We start from the raw sequence: 22189 nt of genomic DNA on the forward strand, positions 1-22189 counted from the left end.
GACTAAATAGTTGTCTCAGTATATTATAAAACGATACTTGGTGATGGGTATGTATTTTTGTATTTCTTTGGATATCGATCAGTAAATTGAAAGAATAGGGGATGATGCCACAGTACCCTCTGATTTCTTTTTTTAAAAAAGGGCTTTCTTGGCTATACACTTACCCCACCCAGAAACTTGTACTGCTGCCACACAAAAAATATTTGCAGGTCGTCTTGCCATCAGGCGGGCTGGCACACTGCTTGTCTCCTGACTTCTGCACAGAACAGCTTCCTGGAAGGGCTTTTGAGAGCTATGCTAAGGAGCAGCAGTGAGGGACACAGTTGCCAGCAAAGCCGCATGCCCCTCGTTTATCCCCTGCAGAGATGAATGGCCTCGCCTGTCCAGGCTGGCTTTCCTTCTCTCAGGGAGCAGACCAGTTCCCCAGTCTTCAGAGCCAAGTTGCCTGCGGGCAGGCAGAATGCAAAGCTCGCAGCGGGCCGATTCACTTTTATTCAGCCGCTGCCAAAGCCTGGAGCCAGCTCCTTAAGACTCGAGAGCAGCCGATTAGCCGCCACTGCAGCAGACATAAGCCCTAGACCACAGGAGCATAATCACTGCTTAAGCCGATTGCCCAAAGTGGCTATTAGAAGCTTGTTAGCTTTTTAAATGAGGGAAGTTGTTTCCCTTCCCAGATTCTTCCACAACAGTTAGGGTGGGGATGGGGGGAGAGAGTGTTTCTTTCCGCTCTTCCTTAAATTTAAAGGTGCTGACCTTTAAAGCCCTAAACAGCCTCGGTCCTGTATACCTGAAGGAGCGTCTCCACCCCCATCATTCAGCCCGGACACTGAGGTCCAGCTCCGAGGGCCTTCTGGCGGTTCCCTCACTACGAGAAGTGAGGTTATAGGGAACCAGGCCTTCTTGGTAGTGGCACCCACTCCCATCAGGTGTCAAATACAGTGGTGCCCCGCAAGACGAATGCCTCGCAAGACAAAAAACCCGCTAGACGAAAGGGTTTTCCGTTTTTCGATGCGCTTCGCAAGACGAATTTCCCTATGGGCTTGCTTCGCAAGACGAAAACGTCTTGCGAGTCTTGCGATTTTTTTCGCTCCCACCCTTTTTTTCTAAGCCGCTAATAGCCTTTTAGCCGCTAAGCCTTTAATAGCCGCTAAACCGCTAATAGCACTAATCCGCTAAGCCGCTAATAGGGTTGCTTCGCAAGATGAAAAAACCACTAGACGAAGAGACTCGCGGAACGGATTATTTTCGTCTTGCGAGGCACCACTGTAAACAACTATCTGACTTTTAGAAAACCTCTGAAGGCAGCTCTGTTTAAGGAAGATTTTAATGTCTGATGTTTTATTGTGTTTTTAATATTCTGTTGGGAACTGCCCAGAGTGGCTGGGGAAGCCCAGCCAGATGGGCAGGGTATAAATAATAAATTTATTATTATTAATAATAATAATCAGCCGCAGCACATTTAGGGAAGCGTGACCGTGTTGCCTGCACTGGGTGCCAAGCCAAGAAGATGCTGCTGGGGGAGCCACAACAATGACAGAATGAAAGGTGAGACGTGGAGGGAGAGGATTTTGGCATTTCACTTTCCATTGGTGCTGCCACCTTCACCTACTCTGTCCCACACCCGGGAGGTGGCATTGCCTTTGGTGAAACCACATGACACTTCACCAGGCAACTGGGGCCACATTGACAGCTCTTTTACACTAGCAAAATGAGAGTAAAATGTGCCTGTTGCCCTGGTCATCAGTGGTGTAGCATGGGGGGACAGACACAGTCGGTTGTCCTGGGTACAAAATTGTCAGTTTCCCTCCATCCCTTGCCCCCTCTGCACGGGCCTGGGCAATCCTTGCTATGCCACTGGTGGTCAGTGCTGGATTTACGTATGGGTTGAGCAGACCCTCATAATCTAGGGTAGCCTCAGCCTCTTGCCAAAAACAATTTTAAAAACAGGCAGATTTTACTCTCTAGCCCAGTTGCTTAGTAACATTAAACAGGTGACATATGAGTCTACGGCCGTGTAACAATTACACAAGCATTTACTTACCGTTTAGTAAAGTTCGTCAAACAAGCTCACTCTGACAAAATTTCAGCCACCAAGATACGTATCAAATAATATTCCAGGAGAAAATTCAGACAGCTTTTCCAAACGTGGAAACAATTTTTTAGATAGTTCCTGCATTTAAAGCTTACAAACTGTACTGGCAAACGATGGTTTTCTAGACTAAAGAATTATCTATGGTCAACAATATCCCAAGATCGGTTGTCTAAACATTCTCTGCATAGAAAATGATAAACTGGAACTTACTGATTTTAATGATATAACTGATAAGTTTGCATCCAAAAGAGCTTGAGAGAAACTGCTCTGACTTTGCATATAGTGTGATGTTATAAAATAGCTATGGTTCCCCTATGAATGTTCTGTGTGAATGTCTTCATTCATTCCATACTTCAATAAACGTATTGAAGGTTTCAAATTCATATGGAATCTTTTTATCAATGCTAAAATTTCAGCAGTGTTCTGCTTTCATTGAGTAGATAAAGACGAGGACAAAAGGATCTGAGACTGGCAACCTACCAAAGGTTACTCAGGTTTTTCCTTGAGTTAATCTTGCTCCTCTGTGAAAAATCATACTTTTTGTGCAGGGGAAAAAAGTTATGTCAATATTACCGATTTTTCTCTCTCAAGTTGCTATAAGGCAGGCATGGCCAAACTTGGCCCTCCAGCTGTTTTGGGACTACAATTCCCATCATCCCTGACCATTGGTCCTGTTAGCTTGGGATCATGGGAGTTGTAGTCCCAAAACAGCTGGAGGGCCAAGTTTGGCCATGCCTACATAAGGGAACACCCCTTTAACAGTAACACTGCTAGAAACAGAAAGAGTCACATCCGATCATTTTATGTTTATTATGGCTATAAATGACCTTAACTTCCTTTAAAAGTGTAGAAATATCATCATATGACAATCCTAAAAGAGATTACATTTATCCGAGGCGATAGCCCAAGTACAAGTTCCAAACACACTCCTAAAGACATGCAGTTTTCTAAAGCCTCCTGTTGCCCGTTCAAAATGTCTGCTTTGGGGGCAGCGACAGAAAACCATTGCCAGGAAGAAAGACTTGTACTGCCTGTGCGTTCAGAGCAAAACAAGAGCCAACTGGCTCCAAATAAACATCTGTTTTCAAGCCCAACTAGTGTCTAATGGCTTTTACACAAGGCAGAATAGAGACTGTGCAAATATATCGGCTGGCAGATTTGCAGCTTCAGACAGTAGTCCTTCGCCCAGCCAGTCACAACCCACCTTAACATTTTGGACGTCGTCTCCTCTAGAATTCCTTAAAAAATTCTGTGCACTAAAATAATTTATATAGTCGTTTTCTTGGTGTATATTAATATATATATATATTTATATAAAAATAGGTTGTACCCTTTTACTATTTCAAATTATTGGCATTTAAAAAAACCCCCAAAACCACTATGGTTTATCTTAATTATTATACTTTTCCCCCTCCCCTACTGATCATTGGTTGTTAGGAGAGACAGACATAAATTTTGGTATTAAAACTCCAAATAATTAATAAGCGAAGCGGACTTTTTCAACTTGCATAGCATCCATGAATGAATTCGGTGCTTCGTGCAATCCCAAAGAGGGAAACTTTGGGTTTGCCTAATTAGAACTGAGTTATTTTGACATTTTTAGGCAAATAATATCAGTTAGATATTTTCCTCAGATCCCAGTCATCCAACATCAGTAAATCAGATTGTAGGAAGTAACTGACAAGGAGAGCTGATTAGCACTCTGGGCAAAGGGTTCAATTCACTGGGAGAATATCTCCTGTGCAAATCTGTTTAACTGGAGCTGTGCAAAGGCCCATCAGCATTCAGCCACAACATTTCCTTGTGCAGAAGAAACAGCCTGCAGCCTAGCCAAATAATGCTTATCATTTTGGAGAGAAATCTAATCCCATCTACCCCACCCATCGGAAATATACTATTGCTCCCTTACCAAGTTGCCGAACTCAGTGAGAATTCACATTTTGCAAAATTTGCAAAATTCACTCATTCGAACCTTTGTGTCAAATACTCATTTTTGTTCCATTGCAACGTTGTTTGTATTACAATAACACACACACACGTAGAAACTCCTAACCAAATGAAGAAACATTGATTCAAAACAGGGCTCTGTTTCACACAGTGTGGCCTTCTCAAATTATTTCAAGTAATGTTGTGTTTAAGTATGGATTTCTTGTCTTGAAAAAGAGAAAAGGAAAATGGATTCTGTGTGGAGTTGATTTAGGCAGGCCTCTTAAAAATACATTAAGTCCCATTTTACAATGAGAGAAGGAGCTGAGACAAAGAGATGCCCAAGATTATTCAAGAAGTGCGCTGTAGAAGCCTATGTGTGGCATCCACACTGTCTCTCTATAGATTCTCCATAACCCCAGACTACCCAAACTCATCAGCTCAGGCTCAAGAGACATCTCTCTCCTTGCAGAGTCTTTTACTCCTGCAGTGGACTTGGGTGAAAGTGGGGCAGAGAGGGAAACGTGTCTCTAGAAAGCAGGAAAGCCTTTAAGCCATGCCAAGTTGGCCGAGAAGCTGTATCCAGAAGTCCTTCGCCGATTCTTCCTCTTTGGCTCAATAGCTAGCAGAATTGCAGCTGATCAGGCTAAAGTAGCCGCTCAGAAACTGTAGGGGGAGCTCCTTCTCCTGGAAGGCCAATTAGTCCACTGAGTGTAGCCGATGAGAGAGATCCCAGCTGATGGGAGGGGTTGCGGGAGGCCGAGAACAGAGGGCATTTCTTGGGAGATTTACATGCTTACATTATGCACCACTGGATGCTTAGGTTCTGCAGTCCTTGACAAGTTCTCAGGTACTTCTTCAAAGGGAAGTGTAGACAGACAGGAAACCGCCTCGTTTTGTGTTACTGAGCATCACCGGACATAGATGCTGTGTTCTCATCTTTCAGCTGTTTGGGGATCCCCTAAAAATTGCATTTCATGATTAGTCTTTAATTAAACAGCCCTACTTATCTCATTTTGCCTCCTGTGTTGCTCCTCAGCCCTTCCCTTCGCCAGAAACAGCCCCCTGAACTCAAAACTGACCCTCGTGCAAAGTTCCCTGCTCACGTAGACACAGCATTTGGGCGGCAGAAGCGGCAGGTAGACAAGTCTGTGCAGAGCCAGCCAGCCCATCAAATTTGTTTTCTAAAAACATCATTCACCACAAAAATACTGAGTTGAAAGATCACATTTTAACATGGGTGACCCCCAGTGCATTAGACCCCCATTCTGCGTCTGATCAGCTGGATATCATGCCTCAAACAGGGAGCTGGACCAACTGCCCTACAAGGCTGGTGCAATGATTCCTTGACTGTACATGGCAACTCACCGGAGACGAGGCTTTGGCAAAGTTCAGATGAGCATACAGCATGATGGCAATGTCATTCTGGCCTGCTTCCACTGCGATGGAGAGAGCTGTGCTGCCATCCTGCAGGAGGAGAGAAAATTCAAAGTGTTGGTGCTGACCCTTAAAGTTCTAAACAGCCTCGGCCCAGTAGTCCTGAAGGAGCGTCGCCACCCCCATCGTTCAGCCTGGACACTGAGGTCCAGCGCCAAGGGCCTTCTGGCGGTTCCCTCACTGCAAGAAGCCAAGTTACAAGGAACCAGGCAGAGGGCCTTTTCGGTAGTGGCGCCCGCCCTGTGGAACGCCCTCCCACCAGATGTCAAGGAAATAAACAACTACCTGACTTTTAGAAGACATCTGAAGGCAGCCCTGTTTAAGGAAGTTTTTAATGTTTGATGTTTTATCATGTTTTTAATATTCTGTTGGGAACTGCCCAGAGTGGCTGGGGAAACCCAGCCAGATGGGTAGGGTATAAATAATAAATTTATTATTACTATTATTAGCGCCCATTTACCTAATCTATTATGGGGTCTATGAAACTTGGGGTGCTTCAGAAGTGGAAAGGATTAGCAACTAAGGAGAAATGGCTTATGAAATTGATAGACTATGTTGACATGGTGAAATTAACTGCCAAATTCAGAGGACATAATGACAAATTGTTTAAGGAAGAATGGAGAGCATTGGTCGATTATCTATCCCGCTTGGACTACTGCAATGTGCTCTACATGGGGCTACCTTTGAAGGTGACCTGGAAACTGCAATTAATCCAGAATGCTGCAGCTAGACTGGTGACTGGGAGTGGTCGCCGAGACCATATAACACCGGTCCTGAAAGATCTTCATTGGCTCCCAGTACGTTTCCGAGCACAATTCAAAGTGTTGGTGCTGACCTTTAAAGCCCTAAATGGCCTCAGTCCTGTATACCTGAAGGAGCAGCTCCACCCCCATTGTTCAGCCCAGACACTGAGATCCAGCGCCGAGGGCCTTCTGGCGGTTCCCTCGCTGCAAGAGGTGAGGTTATAGGGAACCAGGCAGAGGGCCTTCTTGGTAGCGGCGCCCGCCCTGTGGAATGCCCTCCCAGCAGATGTCAAGGCAATACAGTCATACCTTGTTACATTCGGTTCAGCTTACGTCTTTTCAGGTTGCGTCTCGTGGCGACCTAGAAGTACTGGAAAGGGTTACTTCCAGGTTTTGCCACTCGCGCATGCGCAGTAGCGGCGAATCACGACCCGCACGTGCGCAGACACGGCCCTGAAGGCAGCCCTGTTTAGGGAAGTTTTTAATGTCTGGTGCTGTATTGTTTTTATATATTTGGTTGGAAGCTGCCTAGAGTGCCTGGGGAAACCCAGCCAGATGAGTGGGGTATAAATAAATCATCATCATCAAATTATCACTTTCTGCTCAGCCTGCAGTGAAATGGGAGACAGGTTTGTGCACTGTATGTCGTGATTCTATCCTGTGAACTGCCCTGAGACCTGCAGGTACAGTGGTACCTTGGTACCTTGGTTCTTGAACTTAATCCATTCTGAAAGTTCATTCAACTCCCGAAACCATTCAAAAACCAAGGCGCGGCTTCCGATTGACTGCGGGAGCTTCCTGCACTCAATTGGAAGCTGCGGAAGCCGTGTCGGACGTTCGGCTTCCAAAAAACGTTCGCAAACCAGAACACTTACTTCCGGGTGTGCGACATTCGGGAGCCAATTTGTTCGGGAGCCAAGCCATTCGAGTACCAAGGTACCACTGTATAGGATATAGGGTGGTATACAAATTTAATAAATAACAAAAAGGGCTCACATTGTCGGAGAGGGCAACGTCGCAGCCAGGTGTGGCCAAGAGCAGGCGGACGATCTCAGCATGGCCATGTTCACAGGCGCACATCAAGGCTGTGGAACCATCATCATCTTGCAAGTTGACATCCGCTGCGCTAGCTAGCAAGGCACGAACCATGTCCAGGCGCCCGTGGCTGACGGCCAGCATCAGTGCAGTCTGCCCAGCCTGCAGGAGCAGCGAGGAGAAAAGCAACAGTGTAAGCTGAAGTTATATATTAGGGCCAGGGTGGGATGGGGTGGGGTGAGAATTGAGGGTGAAGGCTGCTGCAATCTCTGGCTCATCAGAATCGTTTGCCTGTTTCATGCACAAAATTGAAATGCTGGGGGAGGAGGAAGCTCTTGATTTAAGCATGATTTGACACCGTAAGCATTATGATCCAGCTTGCAAAATAAAGAAAAGCCAACTGAGAGTACAAAAATCTGAAAAGCATTTCACAATTACTTTAACTTGCAATCAAGCTGGGGCCTGCAAAGCTTTCAAGAAACTGAACTGTTTTGCAAAATGTGTTGCTTTGCTTTGACAGGAGCGTTTCCTGAATTGCCAGTGATACTGTTTATGAAACCTCAGTAAGGCAAACATGTGCAAAAGAGGAATTGGGGGGAGAGAATCAGGCTTTAAAATCTCACTTGTGCCCTCAGAGCAGAAGAATTGGTGGTTCTGAGCACCCCACCCTGGCCAAAGCAGAAGCCCTTGGAAGGCTCTCTCATCACCTGACTTCCACATCCACCTCCCTGTCCTGCGAGAAAGTGCTAACCATTTGGATACCTGGCTGGCTTTGGCATTTACGTTGCCCATTTTCAGCAGCTGCACAATTGTGTCCATGTCACTCTCTGAGCGGGAAGCAGCCAGTGCCGTCAGCATGATGGCCGTATAGCCAGCTTTGTTCTGTTGGTCCACGTGGCACAAACCTAGAAAGGCAAAGGAATCAACAAGAAGCCTCATCCCTTTGGAACTAAAGATTTAGAGTGAAGGGGTTCTGTAGCCCCTAAGGCTGGCCTAAGACATTGCCAACAGACACCTGTCTGAGCCTGTTTTCAAAACTATCCATGGAAAAAGATCCCCCTAACCTAGCCAGATAGTTGCTGTGATTATTGTGAGCTACTTCCTGATGTGGGACGTGGGTGGCGCTGTGGGTTAAACCACAGAGCCTAGGATTTGCTGATCAGAAGGTTGGTGGTTCGAATCCCTGCGATGGGGTGAGCTCCCGTTGCTCGGTCCCTGCTCCTGCCAACCTAGCAGTTTGAAAGCACGTCAAAGTGCAAGTAGATAAATAGGTACCACTCCAGTGGGAAGGTAAACGGCGTTTCCATGCGCTGCTCTGGTTTGCCAGAAGCGGCTTAGTCATGCTGGCCACATGACCCGGAAGCTGTACAGCGGCTCCCTCAGCCAGTAAAGCGAGATGAGCACCGCAACCCCAGAGTCGGCCATGACTGGACCTAATGGTCAGGGGTCCCTTTACTTCCTGATGTTTTGCCTAGATCTTCATTTTACTACTTCCTGCACAGACCAACATCAGTCATTGCACCCACTCCCCCTTGATTTAATCCACCCCCCTTCTTACTCTTATTCATTTCATGTTTATACCACTTTATATTTTTATGAAAAAAAATCTCAAAGCGGTTAACAACACATCAAAACATCAAAGTATACATTCAAGGCAACACAATTAACAGGAAACTAAAATATTAAAGATTTCAAAATAAAACATCGCAAAGGAGGTCAACTACAGAAGGCACGTTTAACACAGCAAAGTTAACCAAAAAAATAAATAAAAATAAAACCTTACTAAAGGAAGTCAAGTATAAAATTCACATTTAAAACAGCATAGTTAGCAAGAGAATAAAATATTATTTTATTCTCTATCAACTGGGCAGTGGCTGTGGAAGTTCAGGCTCAATGACCTGGATCTGCACTCAGAGACAGCCAAGATTGTCTGAAGATAAAACTCCCAGCTGACTCCTCTTTCTCCCCCTCTCTCCAGTGGAGTGGAGTAGCATTGGGCTCTGGCATCAGAAAGCCAGCTTCAAATCCCCACTCAGCATATAAGCTCACTGGGTGGCCTTTTTTATGTCACAAGGTTGTAGAGAGGGCTAAAGAGCCATTCTAGCTCTTTGGAGGATTAGTGATAATGAATGTCATGAATCAGGAAGGGCAATATGTCACCTTCCAGATGCTGACCAATGCCCAATGCATGGCCAATGATTAGGGATCATAGAATTGTAGAGAAATACCAACCAAAGAACAATGGCAAGAGAAGTTGATGAACCATGCAGAACTGGCAAAAATGACAGATAGACTAAGAGAAAAAGACAACAGAGACTTTGAAAAAAATTGGGAACCATTCATATTATATTTGCAGAAATAAAGAAAGTCAATAGACTTGATGGCAGGATTTAAATAAACATTCACACTATCAGCATTAGAAAATGTTTAGAAGATAGTGAAATGTGATGGTGTATTTACTTTTACTTTTATGTTTTTAGGTTTGATGTTATGTTATTAATAACTTTTTCTGTTGAGAGACAGCAAAGTGGGTGAAAATAGAAACAAACCAGAAGCGGAAGTTGGGGGAAGCCTTGGAGGGGAGGGAGGGAAGAATATATAGTAAATGTTAAGAATTTGAGATGTATGTAATGAATGAAAAAGAAAAATGAATAAAATTTAAAAGAAAAGAAGTGTAGAGTTGGAAGGGGCCCTGAGGGCCAACTAGTCCAACCCCCCTGCAATGCAGGAATCTCAACACATGGTCCCCCATCCAATTTGAAACCAGAGCGGACCCTGCTTAGCTTTGCAAGTGTGCTAGCAGTTTTATTGCTGCACCACCAGGAGGAAGATGGGAGGTATAGTCCAGCAACATCTGAAGGGCATCAGGCTCTCCATCCCTGCCATAAATAGCTAGCCTGATTGGACACCCAAATGGTGGCAGGCAGGAGCTCTGGGCCACATGGAGTCCCAAAGGTCCTGAGCAGTTGAAGCACAAGAAGCTGCAGCAAAAGGGATACCCCAGTGAACCACCAAGCTGCGTCCAGGTGGGCCAGCCCTCCTCAAAGGGCTCCCTTGGATCCCAGATTTTCCCATTTCTCTCTGTGCCCCCCTACCTGTTTCAAGTAGCTTTGTGACCACTGGGAAGTTGGAATGTGAGACAGTGTAGTGGAGGGCTGTGTTGCCGTTGGCGTCGGCCATATTGATGATGAATTCCAGCAAGTGTGGGGAGATGCACCGGAAGGCAGCCAAGTGCTGTGAGACCGATTCTGGATCCGCTTCTTTGTGGCAGGAAAGCCTCAGCCAATAGTGGAGCACAGCAGTATAGGCCAATTTCTATGGAAACACAGGAAGGAAAGGGCAGCACTGTCAGGCGTGTGAAGCTGTTACGTCCCACCTTTTTTGTCTTCTTTGCTAAATGCTTTTGGGTCTCCTTGGGCATCTCCCCCTCCCCAAACACCTTCCTCTGGCATACGTGCATGGCGAACAGGAGGAGCAGTCCCAATTAGGGCTTGGGAAAGGGATTATGTGGCAGGCTCACTGTCTCATCGGAAGCCCTCCCAGTTCCTGATAGCCAAGGTGGAAGACAGTGGTTGTGGGATGCTTTGGTTTTGCTTTCGCAGCTGAGGAATCTGAGGACTGGGAGCACTGGAGGTATTGACAAGGCCTGAGATCCCACCGGTCCAAGGCCTCTGGGCCCTTGATCTGTTGAATACTGTTGGGAGATCTTCTTCCTGCCCCTTTTTCTGCAGCAAAGCTCCCCCTCCCCGTTCCACCCCAGCAGCACTCCTCCTCATCTCCCCACAAGCAATAAACTTGGGGGCCCTAGGATTACAGCTTTAATACATTTTTAATTTGGTTTAACCAGCGTGGTTTCCCAAAGGAAGCCAACCCCAGGGAACTGTGGCTGTGGGAAGTGGCAGGGAAGCCCCTGTGCAAATGGCAAATCTGGTAGTTCTTCTCTAACAGATAACCTCCTCTCCATGTGAATAGGGATCAAACGGTTTCTTTAGGTCTCTCTGATCCAGCAAAACGCCTTTTCACGAAACCAGGAGCCTCTACAGCAGCAGTTCTCAACCTGTGGGTCCCCAGATGTTTTTGGACTACAACTCCCATCATCCCTGAGCTTTGGCCTTGCTAGCTAGGGATGATGGGAGTTGTAGTCCAACAATATCTGGGGACTCACAGGTTGAGAACCACTGCTCTACAGTATCACAGACGCCGACAACAACAAATGAGAGCTATGCTCCCACTTTAAGCTCCCTTCCACTCTCCAGAGCTTCTGCCCTCAAAAATGAGAGTACAGGCATACCATTTCTTCGTCCATATGTTCATTGGGGCTCTCCAGGTATTTCTGAAGGACTTCACAAGCTGAAAGCAGCTCCTTGCTGAGTCCTGTCCTGGAATGGGTAGATAGAAAGAAGAACACGGGGGAAGTTAGTTTTTGGACAGTGAGTTCCTGTGAGAGAGGAAGACAGGTGTAACATTATAAACTCTGCTTATGTTACAGCTATGCGCTATGAAAATTTGACTATGAATTTCCTGTCCAGAGTAAAAGAGAGATATCTGAACAGCGACTGCAGACAATATGTGCAAAGCGTCAGTGATCTCAACAGTTCCCTTTCTCTCTGCTGCCTCACTTTTCCTCCCTGTATTCTGGTTTTTTAAAAAATTGCCCTTCCTTCCATTCACGATACTCCAGTTCTGGCCAGAATATTAGCAAATGGTATTTGTGAGAATAAGCAAGAGGCGCACACGTTCTATGTGTATTGAATCATTCATTCTGGGAGTGAAGTTTTGTTTCTCCAGAGAAGAGAATGTGGAATATTTGGGGCACAGAGTCATGATAGCTGGGAAGATGCCCAAGGCTGATGGTTACCCTGTTTTGCCTGGTGGCTCCTTGCTGGCGCTTTCTGCGGCTGGCATCTCCCTGCTCTCGGCAGAGACTCCAGGGCGAGATATGGCTGCGGCTGTCCCAGGCAGCTTTGGGGGCTCCGCTGCCATTGCCTGGGCTGCAGGGAGCCCCTCACTGGCCTCGTGGTATTCGCTCTCGGTGCTTTCATTGTCTGAGACGTTCTCCGCTGTGCTGGAGTCTTCAGAAGAGGTGGACTCATACCTGGGGTGGGGGCAACAAGGGGGTGAGAAGGAACAACAGAGAAAACAGCCCCCCAGAGCAGAGAGGAGAAATAGGGAAACCTCCTGAAAAGTTCTGTGCCTAGTTCTGCCTAGCTCTGTGCCATTAGAGCACTTTAGGGCAGAGGATTTGCCAGGTGCCAGGTTTGCTGATCTTGTATCACAAGCCACATGGGGACTGGAAAATGCCTCCTAGCTCTTGCAAGTGGAAATCCTGCAAATAGCACGACTCTAGTGCAAAATCCCACACCTGTGTGTGTTTTGTTTTGTGGTGGCGGCGATATTTGCCTTCCTACATTCCAGGTTTAGGGTGAAATCAGGCAACCAGGAGTGTGGGAAACTGCTGCTGCCGCCTCCTGGCTGCAGCCTCACTGGACTCAAGAGCAGACTGGAAGGCTCTCATTCTATTTTTATTTTGGGAGCAGAGGCTTCGCCATACCCGCCATTGACACCAACAAACTGCAGGCTCTTCTTGTTAGCCAGAAGCTCTGTGGGATCCTCCTTCTTCTTCATGATCGACCGAATCCCTGCTGTGAATGACGCTGTGGGGAAATGGAGGAAGGTGGCAGCAGTCCATTACAGTGTATTATTATTATTATTATTATTATTATTATTATTATTATTAATTGAGTTTATATACCGCCCTAAACCTGGAGGTCTCAGGGTGGTTCACAGAAAAGATCACAACATATATAATCACAATAAAAACAAGAGAATATAAATAACACCCCCCCCCAAGAAAAGAGGCACATTTTAAAAGGGTATAGGATATCAATCAAATCAACCAAAGGCCTGGTTAAAAAGGAACGTTTTTGCCTGGTACCTAAAGGTGTATAATGAAGGCACCAGGTGAGCTTCTCTGGGGAGAGCATTCCACAGACAGGGAGCCACTGCAGAAAAGGCCCTGTTCTCATGTTGCCACCCTCCGCACCTCTCGAAGAGGAGGCACACAAAGGAGGGCCTCATAAGATGATCTCAGGGTCCGGGTAGGTTCATATGGAAAGAGGCGGCCCTTTAGGTATTGCTTTCCTGAGCAGTTTAAGGCTTTATAGGTCAAAACCAGTACTTGGAATTGGCCCGGAAACTACTGTATTCTTCGCTCCATAAGACGCACCTGACCATAAGACGCACCTAGTTTTTAGAGGGGGAATGCAAGAAAAAAAATATTCTTTAAAGGGAGCACTGAGCAGAGCTTGTATGCATCCCAGGCTCTGCTCAGCACTCCCTTTCACAAGCCGCGTGGAGCGTGTGTGTGGGTCTTGGGGGCTTTTCCCCGAGGAGGGAGAAGGGCAGCCCTTCACTGACGGGCGGCCCTTGTCCCTCCTTGGGGAAAAGCCCCCAAGACCTGCACACACGCTCCACGCAGCTCTTTAAAGGGAGCGATGAGCAGAGCCTCCTGCCTGCATTTGCTCCATAAGACGCACACACATTCCCCCTTACTTTTTAGGAAGGAAAAAGTACATCTTATGGAGCGAAAAATACGGTAATTGTTAGCCAGTGCAGTCAGACCAGGATCGGTGTAATATGCTCAAACTGTCTTGCTCCGGTGAGCAACCTGGCCGCTGAATTCTGCACTAGCTGAAGTTTCCGAACCGTCTTCAGAGGCAGCCCTACATATATGGAGGAGCCCACGGCACCTCTCTCCATCCCAGTCCTTACCTTGGTCCTCTCCCTCGTCTCGTGCCTCTCGTTGAGGCTCCTGGGATATGCAGGGAGCCGCTTGCTCTGTCTGGAGGGAGTCAGGAACTGATTTCTCTAATGACCCATGAAGTTCTGGAAGAAGAAGAGAGAGGCAACTGCATCAGCACTAGCTTCTCTGAGGCATTACTCACCAGGTAGGATGCCATGGCTCCTGTCCTGAGCTGGGCATCCTGACTTGGGCTCTGGCTCTACCTTGCAGGCTCTCCTCTTGCAATCCTTCCACCCCACAGGCTGCCCACAGCTGCAGCAACCCAAGGAAAGAGGGTGATCTCTTACTGAACTGGTTCTGTTGGTGTGAGGAGACCGTGCAAGATTTTGAGCTGCACCAAATCCACCAGGAAGATGGAAAATCAGGCTAGTAAACAGTCATTTTGGAGATTTTGTTCACTGACCTCCAAAGGGCCAAATCTCCCTGTACGAACATTCGGCAACAGGTATTGCGAGGTGGGGAGTAGAGATAGGAAGTTTCATGCCCCAGGGAAGGAGATGCTTTCAAAGGATTCTGGGAAAATGTCCTCCAACCATTGTGTTTTGTTTTTCTGCCTACAGCGTTTCTGTGAGTTTCTGGGTGGTTCTAACAAAGGTATTGCCCAACTGTGAACATGTACAATGGCAATGTGTGAAATCAGCTCATAGCGTCCAAGGCCTTCAGTTCTTTCCCCCCAAACCTCTGGAATCCATGCAGCTGGATTCTCCACCAAGCAGCTGAAAATAAACTTGGAAAATCTTAACCATTTAATACAGTGCCCACAGCAACCTCCCCCGGCTCATGCCCATATCTGGGCACCAAGCTCTCAGCAGCAAATCCCCAGGTGGCTAGGAGTTCAAATCCAGATTATTCTGGAGCTTCTGCTGTGGCCTTTATATGCTGAGCAAAGGATGCACCCAGTTCCAAGAAAATTAGGAGGGACACCAGTCTCTTCATGGGCTCTCCAGGGACCTGGAGCTCAAAGCTGGTTCCTGACTCGTGAGAGCTCTTTTTCCACCAATTCTTTGTGGCAAAGCTGGCTCATAAATGGAGCTTCCAATCATCTTTTCATTCCAGAACCTTTGATCTCACCCTGGGAACATCACAGACTATTTTAAGAGTTTCTCTTTCCCTTGCTCCTGCTATAAACAGCTGGTAAAAATCAGCGTATTAGTTACACAAAAGCCTTTTACGGGGCAGGGAGAAAACAGTCGAGCGTTGCCACTGATATGTAGTCCAGAGAGAGGGAGAAAGACGAGGGCGTGCATTTTCTGGTAAGCCCAGACAAGGAAGAGAAAAAGGGGCTGCCGGGACTCTCCCTGCAGACTCACCAAAACTGGGACTTTTTCCAGGCTGTTTTAATTCAATTGTTTTGTTCTCTGGCAGCTTGAGTTAAGCTGGCATGGGGGGGTGATTTTAATTTGATATAGAGCTTTATACTTAGTGGGTTAAAAAAAATAATCAATCAGTTCAGAGAATGCACCCAACACATTTCAGCTTTTACAGGGTATTCCTGGCACTCCCAATTCAAAGACAGCAGGTCAGCACAACATCCAATCCACAAGTAAACAAAGAGAAGCATAGATCTGGGAGGTGGGGAGGAAGGAGAGTCAAGCTGCTTGTCCTCTTCTCTTGGCCAAGATTTTTGGGTCTCACACGACAACAGCACATCTGACGTGCTACAAACTGAATGGAAAGAACCTTACCACCATTTCACCAATTTTTTTGCTGTTTTATTATGTACCCTAAGGACATGGATGGGGGAACGTGGGTGGTGCTGTGGGTTAAACCACAGAGCCTAGGACTTGCTGATCAGAAGGTCGGCGGTTTGAATCCCCGTGACGGGGTGAGCTCCCATTGCTCGGTCCCCGCTCCTGCCAACTTAGCAGTTTGAAAGCACGTCAAAGTGCAAATAGATAAATAGGTGCCGCTCCGGCGGGAAGGTAAACGGCGTTTCTGTGCGCTGCTCTGGTTCGCCAGAAGCGGCTTAGTCCTGCTGGCCACATGACCCAGAAGCTGTATGCCGGCTCCCTCGGCCAGTAAAGCGAGATGAGCGCTGCAACCCCAAAGTCGGCCATGACTGGATCTAATGGTCAGGGGTCCCTTTACCCCTTTACCTTTACCTAAGGACTTGGATGAAGAAATGACAGAAAAGTTTTATTTAGAGTGGGGAGCCCTAGTCAGAGGACTGGTGGGATTTGTGGGAAGAATAACAGAATTGTAGAGTTGCAAGGAACCAGAGGGCCACCTCATCGAACCCCCTGCAATGCAGGAAGATGCGACAGATTTTCCACAGTTGGGGTGAGTGTATTCTCCTTCAGGAACACACACACACACACACACACACACAGAGAGAGAGAGAGAGAGAGAGAGAGAGAGAGAGAGAGAGAGCTTACCTGCTGTATCCTGCTGTCCATTCCCCTCTGTGCCAATGATGCTGATCTTTTTCACGGTGTGGAAGGTGGTAGCTGTGCTCTCTGCGCCAGCATGGACCGGGAACGTGGTCTCCATCACCTCATTGCTGCGATATGTGGCATAGAGTGGCACCATCGCTTCTTCCAACCCTGCGTCTTTGCCCGCCAGAGCTTTGAGGCTGGCATAGGACTCCTTGTTCTCCAAGCTCTGTGCCCTCTGCGGCCTGTGGTCCAGCCCTGTGGCTGTGCTGGCGGCGACCTCTGGCTCCCTTTCCACTTGGACAACCTTGACCGTATCCACCCGAATGGGGACTTCCTGGGGCCTCTGAAACTCTCTGCCGCCCCCTTGCCCCGGACCCTCTCCCCCTACTTCCCATTCTCTCAGGCCACCACCAGACGTTCCTTTGCCCTCCTTCTCCTTGCCCTGCAGCTCCAGTTTCTGCTGGGCGGCTTGAAGTTCTTGGAGCGCCCTCTTCAGCTGCACCTCTAGCACGGCAATCTTGGCAGACAGGGCCTGAACAGCCTGGCGCTGGCTCTCCTCCTCCGGGGAAGGCAACCCCAACTCCTCCTCCTTGACCGCCACCCCAACATCGCACCTCCCCACCTCTGCCTCTTCGGCTGACATGCCCACGCCCACTGACCTCACTTCCTTCTTGTCCAGCCTGCCTCCTGCATCAGGCCCCGCGCTGCCCTCCTCACTTCCACCAGCCCCTTCCTCGGGGATATCTATGTAGAGCTCCCCCCTGGATTTCCCCTTGCCAAACCCTCCCGGGTGCCCCAAGAACTTCTGGCTCTTGAGCTGGACACTCAGCTGCCTCTTCTCCTCCTGCAGCACCGAGATCTTCACCTGCAGCATATGAAAATGATGTACCGTTGGTACTTAATTCAGAGTAAAACAGCAAAAATGTATAGGACAAGTTCAAATATTTGCTGGAAATGTAAAGAAAAAGAAGGCACCTTTTACCACATGTGGTGGAAGTGCAAGGTGGTAAAAGAATTCTGAGGAACACTATATAATGAATTGGAAAAAACAATGTTTAAAATAACTTTTGTTAAAAAACCAGAAGCTTTTTTAGGTGCAGAAATACCGAAGGAGCACAAAAGACTGTTTCTGTACGCAATGACAGCTGCATGGATGCTCTTAGCCACAGAGATGGAAGGAAGACAAAGTTCCCACCAGAGAGGAATGGAAGGCCAAACAGATGGTGAAAATCAGAAACCAGGAAGACCAGAATTTCAACAAAGAATGGGGGAAATTTATAATTTACCTTGAACACTTGAACTCTTTAGCAGGATTTGAATAACACTTGCAGTGTAACAAGAACTAGGGATATATGGGGTACTTAAAATTTGGAGCGGCTTAAAATATGCAGCGGAAAAGGACTAGCAATGGAACCCATGGAAGGGTGGGGGGAAGAAGCCCAGAGATTCGGGCGAATCTTTGTTTATTTACCTTTTTATTACTTACGACTTTGAATGTAAATTTTAATCTGTAAAACCAAATAAAAAGTTATTATATAAAAGAGAGATCTTCACCTGTAGCACTGGGATCATCTTGACCTGCTCCTCCAACTGGCGCAGCTTCTTCAAGGCTACGGCCATCTGCTCCCGGACATGCTGGAGGTGCCCTGGCGTTGGGGAGACTGGGGTGGAGAGTCCTGAGCCGATGGGCGTGAACTGCCCAGGGGCGCCTTGCTGTGAGCCATTGTAGGAAGTCTGGCGGGAAAGGCACTGGCTTCCCACCAAGGAGCTTGTTGATCCAGATACGCTGCTGTGGAGGCTCCCGAGACCACCTGCCCTGGTCCTTTCTCCATCTCCAGAATCCGCCTGGTCTTCTAGCTTCTTCCTGGCATCCAGCAAGGTCTTCTCCACGCGGGCATTGAAGCTGCCGGGCGTGGCGTACTGTGGGTAGAAGCTGCGCCCGCAGTAGGAATAGGAAGAGTGGCGGCTATCCATGCTGGCGTTGGAGCAGAGGGACTCGGTGGAGGTCCACCATGAGCCGGTGTAACCATAGCCTCTTGGCAGGGAGCTGTAGCGTGGTCGGCGGTGGACTGGAATGCGCTTGATGGTGTGGCCCTTCTCAATGTCATCCACATATTTGAGGAAGTCCAGGTCCAGGCGGTAGCCATAGGGAGTCTCCACGGAATAGGGCAAGTCCTGTTCCTTCCCATGGAACGCCGTAGCAGAGGTGGGATTGGCCTTCCCTGCAAGAACACAGGGGGGAAGAGATCAGCTTAAAACATTCCTTTGTTTTTGTAATTAGTTGAGCACCCTTGAGAATGCACTGATCATCTGACCATACATGATGAAATTGGGACCATCATGTCCTGGCTCAACAAACATACCTGAAGGAGCATCTTCAACCCCACTGATCAGCCGGACACTGAGGTCCAGCTCCGAGGGCCTTCTGGCGGTTCCCTCCCTGCGAGAAGTGAGGTTACAGGGAACCAGGCAGAGGGCCTTCTTGGTAGTGGCACCCGCCCTGTGGAATGCCCTTCCACCAGATGTCAAGGAAATAAACAACTATCATGTACTAACTTTGGAGCAATTACCGTATTTTTCGCTCTATAACACGCACCCGACCATAACACGCACATAGTTTTTAGAGGAGGAAAACAAGAAAAAAAATATTCTAAACGAAACAGTGGATGTATGATTTTTGTGGTTTATGCTGTGGCCACAGACATGTGATCTGACAGTGAGTTTGGAGTAGCCCAATGCAAAAATCCTGAGGATCCATGTGGATCCATGCTTTGTAACCATGTTTTTGCACCACTGCGGCCCCAGGCAACAGTGGGTCCGTGATTTTTTTTCGTGCAAGATGTAGCCATGGACATGCTATGTGATCTGATGGTGAATTTGGGGTGACCCAGTGCAAAAATCCTGAGGATCCATGTGGATCCGTGCTTTGTAACCACGTTTTAAGTGGGTAGGGAAGGAAAAGCACTCAAGGGACAAGGAGCACGCATGGGGTGTGTGGAGAAGGATGCTGCTAATAATGCAGGAGAGGAGTTTAAGGGGAGAAGGAACACGTGTGGGATGGGTGGAGAAGGATGCTGCTAATAATGAAGAAGAGGGGTATAAGGGGAGAAGGCTCCTTTCCTCTCCCACTTTGCTCCTTTAAAGCAAGCAGGCTCTGCTTTTCTCCCTCCTCCCCGCTCATCCCCGGCTTAGCGAGCTGAAAAACTTTGCTGCTATTTAGCGAGCTGAGTGGGGAGGAGAGAGGGACAGAGAGCCTGCTTGCTTTAAAGGAGCCAACCGGACAGGAGCCGCTTATACTTGTGTAAGCGGCTCCTCTCCTCTCCTGCTTTGCTCCTTTAAAGAAGCAGGCTCTCTGTCCCTTTCGGCTCCTCTCCTCTCCCGCTTTGCTCCTTTAAAGCAAGCAGGCTCTCTGTCCCTCTCTCCTCCCCACTCAGCGGCTCTTCTCCCGCTTTACTGTTTCAAAGTGAGCCACGGGGGAGGGAAGGAAGGGGAACCATGGATCCTCTGCTCACGACTGCAGCAGATCCCCCCTGCCACCCATAGGCATTCCCTCCATAACACGCACAGATATTTCCCCTTACTTTCTAGGAGGAAAAAAGTGAGTGTTATGGTGCAAAAAATACAGTAAGGCATTTATGATTTTTCAGTGGCACCACAGGAGTTCTTCCACCGGCAAGTGGCGCCAATTTCAAACAAGTGAAGGATGGGTGAAAATGACAATTTTGATTTCTCTCAGTTCTCATTTTCCCAGTCTGAAGTTCACTTCACGTTTCCACCTCAGTCTGCAATTTTTTATTTTAAAAGTCATCAGCATTTCTCCTAAAATACTCATTTTCTAATGCACGTTCTCCTAACATATAGTATTTTTGTATGCTGCTTTCACTAATAGGCGCATTTCTATGTACTCTTCACCTGAGTATTTTACATTTTTCATTTCCGTACACACTCTGGTCCGTGACCGAAATAAATCTATTCATTCATTTCTGTACAAATTACTTGAATGGCAATATCTGGAGGAGTGTGAATTTTGAAAGATGGTGGTGTTTTGAAAGTGTGAATTACCATATTTTTCCATGTATAAGAGGCACCCATGTATAAGACGATCCCTAATTTTGGGGACTCAAAATTAAGAAAATGCACTATGCACTATCCATGTATAAGACGACCCCTTATTTTAAACGTCAAAAATTTAGGAAAAAATATAGTCTTATACACGGAAAATATACGGTAAGTAGATTTGCCTTTGAGTGCAAATGTACTCTTATTTCTCCCCATATGTAAGGGTTTGAAGTCTGTAGCCTGTATTTCCCTCAGTTGTGTGTGTGTTGTATTTCCTATTTCTTGGCAAATCAGCAAGTCTTTCTTCTTCTTTTTACACAACTATAGAAAAAGCCAATTGATGTTTGCTCTGATTTGGTGATAAGAGTGAGTTTTCCCAGCAGAAAGCCGTGGGAGAAGCAGAAGTGTGGACCAACCCTACACATTAAGAGCTTTATTTTTAAGCCTCAGCTTATTTCTCTACAACAGTCCTAGGTACTATAACAGCTGATGACAGCGGAATGCCTACAATACCTCAGGTGACCCCAATATCCCAGTAGATTCTCTTGTTTTTAGTATGGTACTGCTTTTGTGTGAAGGCTCAAGATGCATCACACATTTTCGAGAAGCAGCATAAAATATTTTAAAAATCAAATTACAGAAGTTACGAAACTCACAGGGAAAACTGTAAAATGGTGTACACAGACTCTGGTGCGCAGGACTATTCAGGGCCACAATACATTTTGAAAGGTTAATAATTTGCCTTCAATTTTGTAGTAACATTTCTTTACACAGCTGCATTTCTTAATTTTGGGAACGTGGGGTGGGGTGTGCGATTAGGGAGACTGCCCTGATGAGCCCCTGCACTTCAAAATATACTGCTACTGCTTCCTATCAACCTCTGCATCAAATACTCTCTCCCTATCAAATCTAGGAAATGGATCTTCAGAATTTTATCTGAGGCCATACATCACATCCAGCAGGCCTGATGCCCCATCTTGCAGCTTTATCTGTCCAAACGAAAAGTGTTCATGCACATGCACACATACCTGGGAAAGCAGTGGTCTCCATGTGCAGAACCTGTGCCATTCTTGAATTCTGGCCCCAGTTCAAAGTGTGTGTCCAAAGCAACAAGGAAGCTCTTTCAGAGTACAGCGAGGAGCCACACAGCCTGCGAAGAAAAGCAGGTTGAATCCACATGTGCCAGATATGAGACTATATTATGAGGCAGCCTGTTTTTGTTGGTTGAAGGAATGGATGACATTAGAGAATTCACATATTTTGGACTTAGAAGGTCATGACAATATTTTTGGTTGGAATGCTTATTTCTGATATGAAAAGGTGGCAGTTCATAAAGGATTTACAAATAATATAATCAGGAAAATTATTCCGTTGTTGAACGATGGAACTCATTGCTACGGGAGGCAGTGAGGGCCACCAACCTAGCTGGCTTTAAAAGAGGGTTAGGCAAATTCATTGAGGAGAGGGCTATCGCTGGGAACTAGCCATGATGGCTATGCTCTGCCTCCACAGTCGGAAGAAGTATTGCTGCTGGAAACTGCAGGAGGGGACACTGCCCTTGTAGTCAGATCCTGCTTCCGGGTTTCCCACAGCCATATGGCTAGCCTTCATTTTCAAATGAAGGCAAATGTCCTACAAATATATAGAAAATAGTAAAAGAAAAAAGAAAAAGAAAGGTATAGGGCCCCTGGACGGTTAAGTCCAGTCAAAGGTGACTATG

At 47.0% G+C, this 22189-nt stretch overlaps 1 protein-coding gene across 2 annotated transcripts in view; it reads right to left on the reverse strand.

Moving 5' to 3' along the window:
• Positions 1-2883: 2883 nt before the first annotated feature.
• The window catches only part of KANK2 (KN motif and ankyrin repeat domains 2), a 77530-nt gene continuing 58224 nt past the window's right edge, over positions 2884-22189 (reverse strand). For both annotated transcript variants that reach the window (XM_053370601.1, XM_053370602.1), the window contains exons 3-14: positions 21498-21619; positions 17965-18632; positions 16411-17275; positions 14005-14118; positions 12785-12887; positions 12092-12328; positions 11525-11612; positions 10329-10548; positions 7996-8138; positions 7195-7395; positions 5387-5485; positions 2884-4979 (exon numbers count right to left, since the gene is read on the reverse strand). In XM_053370601.1, coding sequence (XP_053226576.1) covers positions 4920-4979; positions 5387-5485; positions 7195-7395; positions 7996-8138; positions 10329-10548; positions 11525-11612; positions 12092-12328; positions 12785-12887; positions 14005-14118; positions 16411-17275; positions 17965-18632; positions 21498-21537 — 2838 coding nt within the window. In that variant the 5' untranslated portion in view covers positions 21538-21619 and the 3' untranslated portion in view covers positions 2884-4919. The remainder of the gene's footprint in view (positions 4980-5386; positions 5486-7194; positions 7396-7995; positions 8139-10328; positions 10549-11524; positions 11613-12091; positions 12329-12784; positions 12888-14004; positions 14119-16410; positions 17276-17964; positions 18633-21497; positions 21620-22189) is intronic.

The sequence above is a fragment of the Podarcis raffonei genome, chromosome 17 (assembly GCF_027172205.1).
Source record: "Podarcis raffonei isolate rPodRaf1 chromosome 17, rPodRaf1.pri, whole genome shotgun sequence".
Taxonomy (NCBI): domain Eukaryota; kingdom Metazoa; phylum Chordata; class Lepidosauria; order Squamata; family Lacertidae; genus Podarcis; species Podarcis raffonei.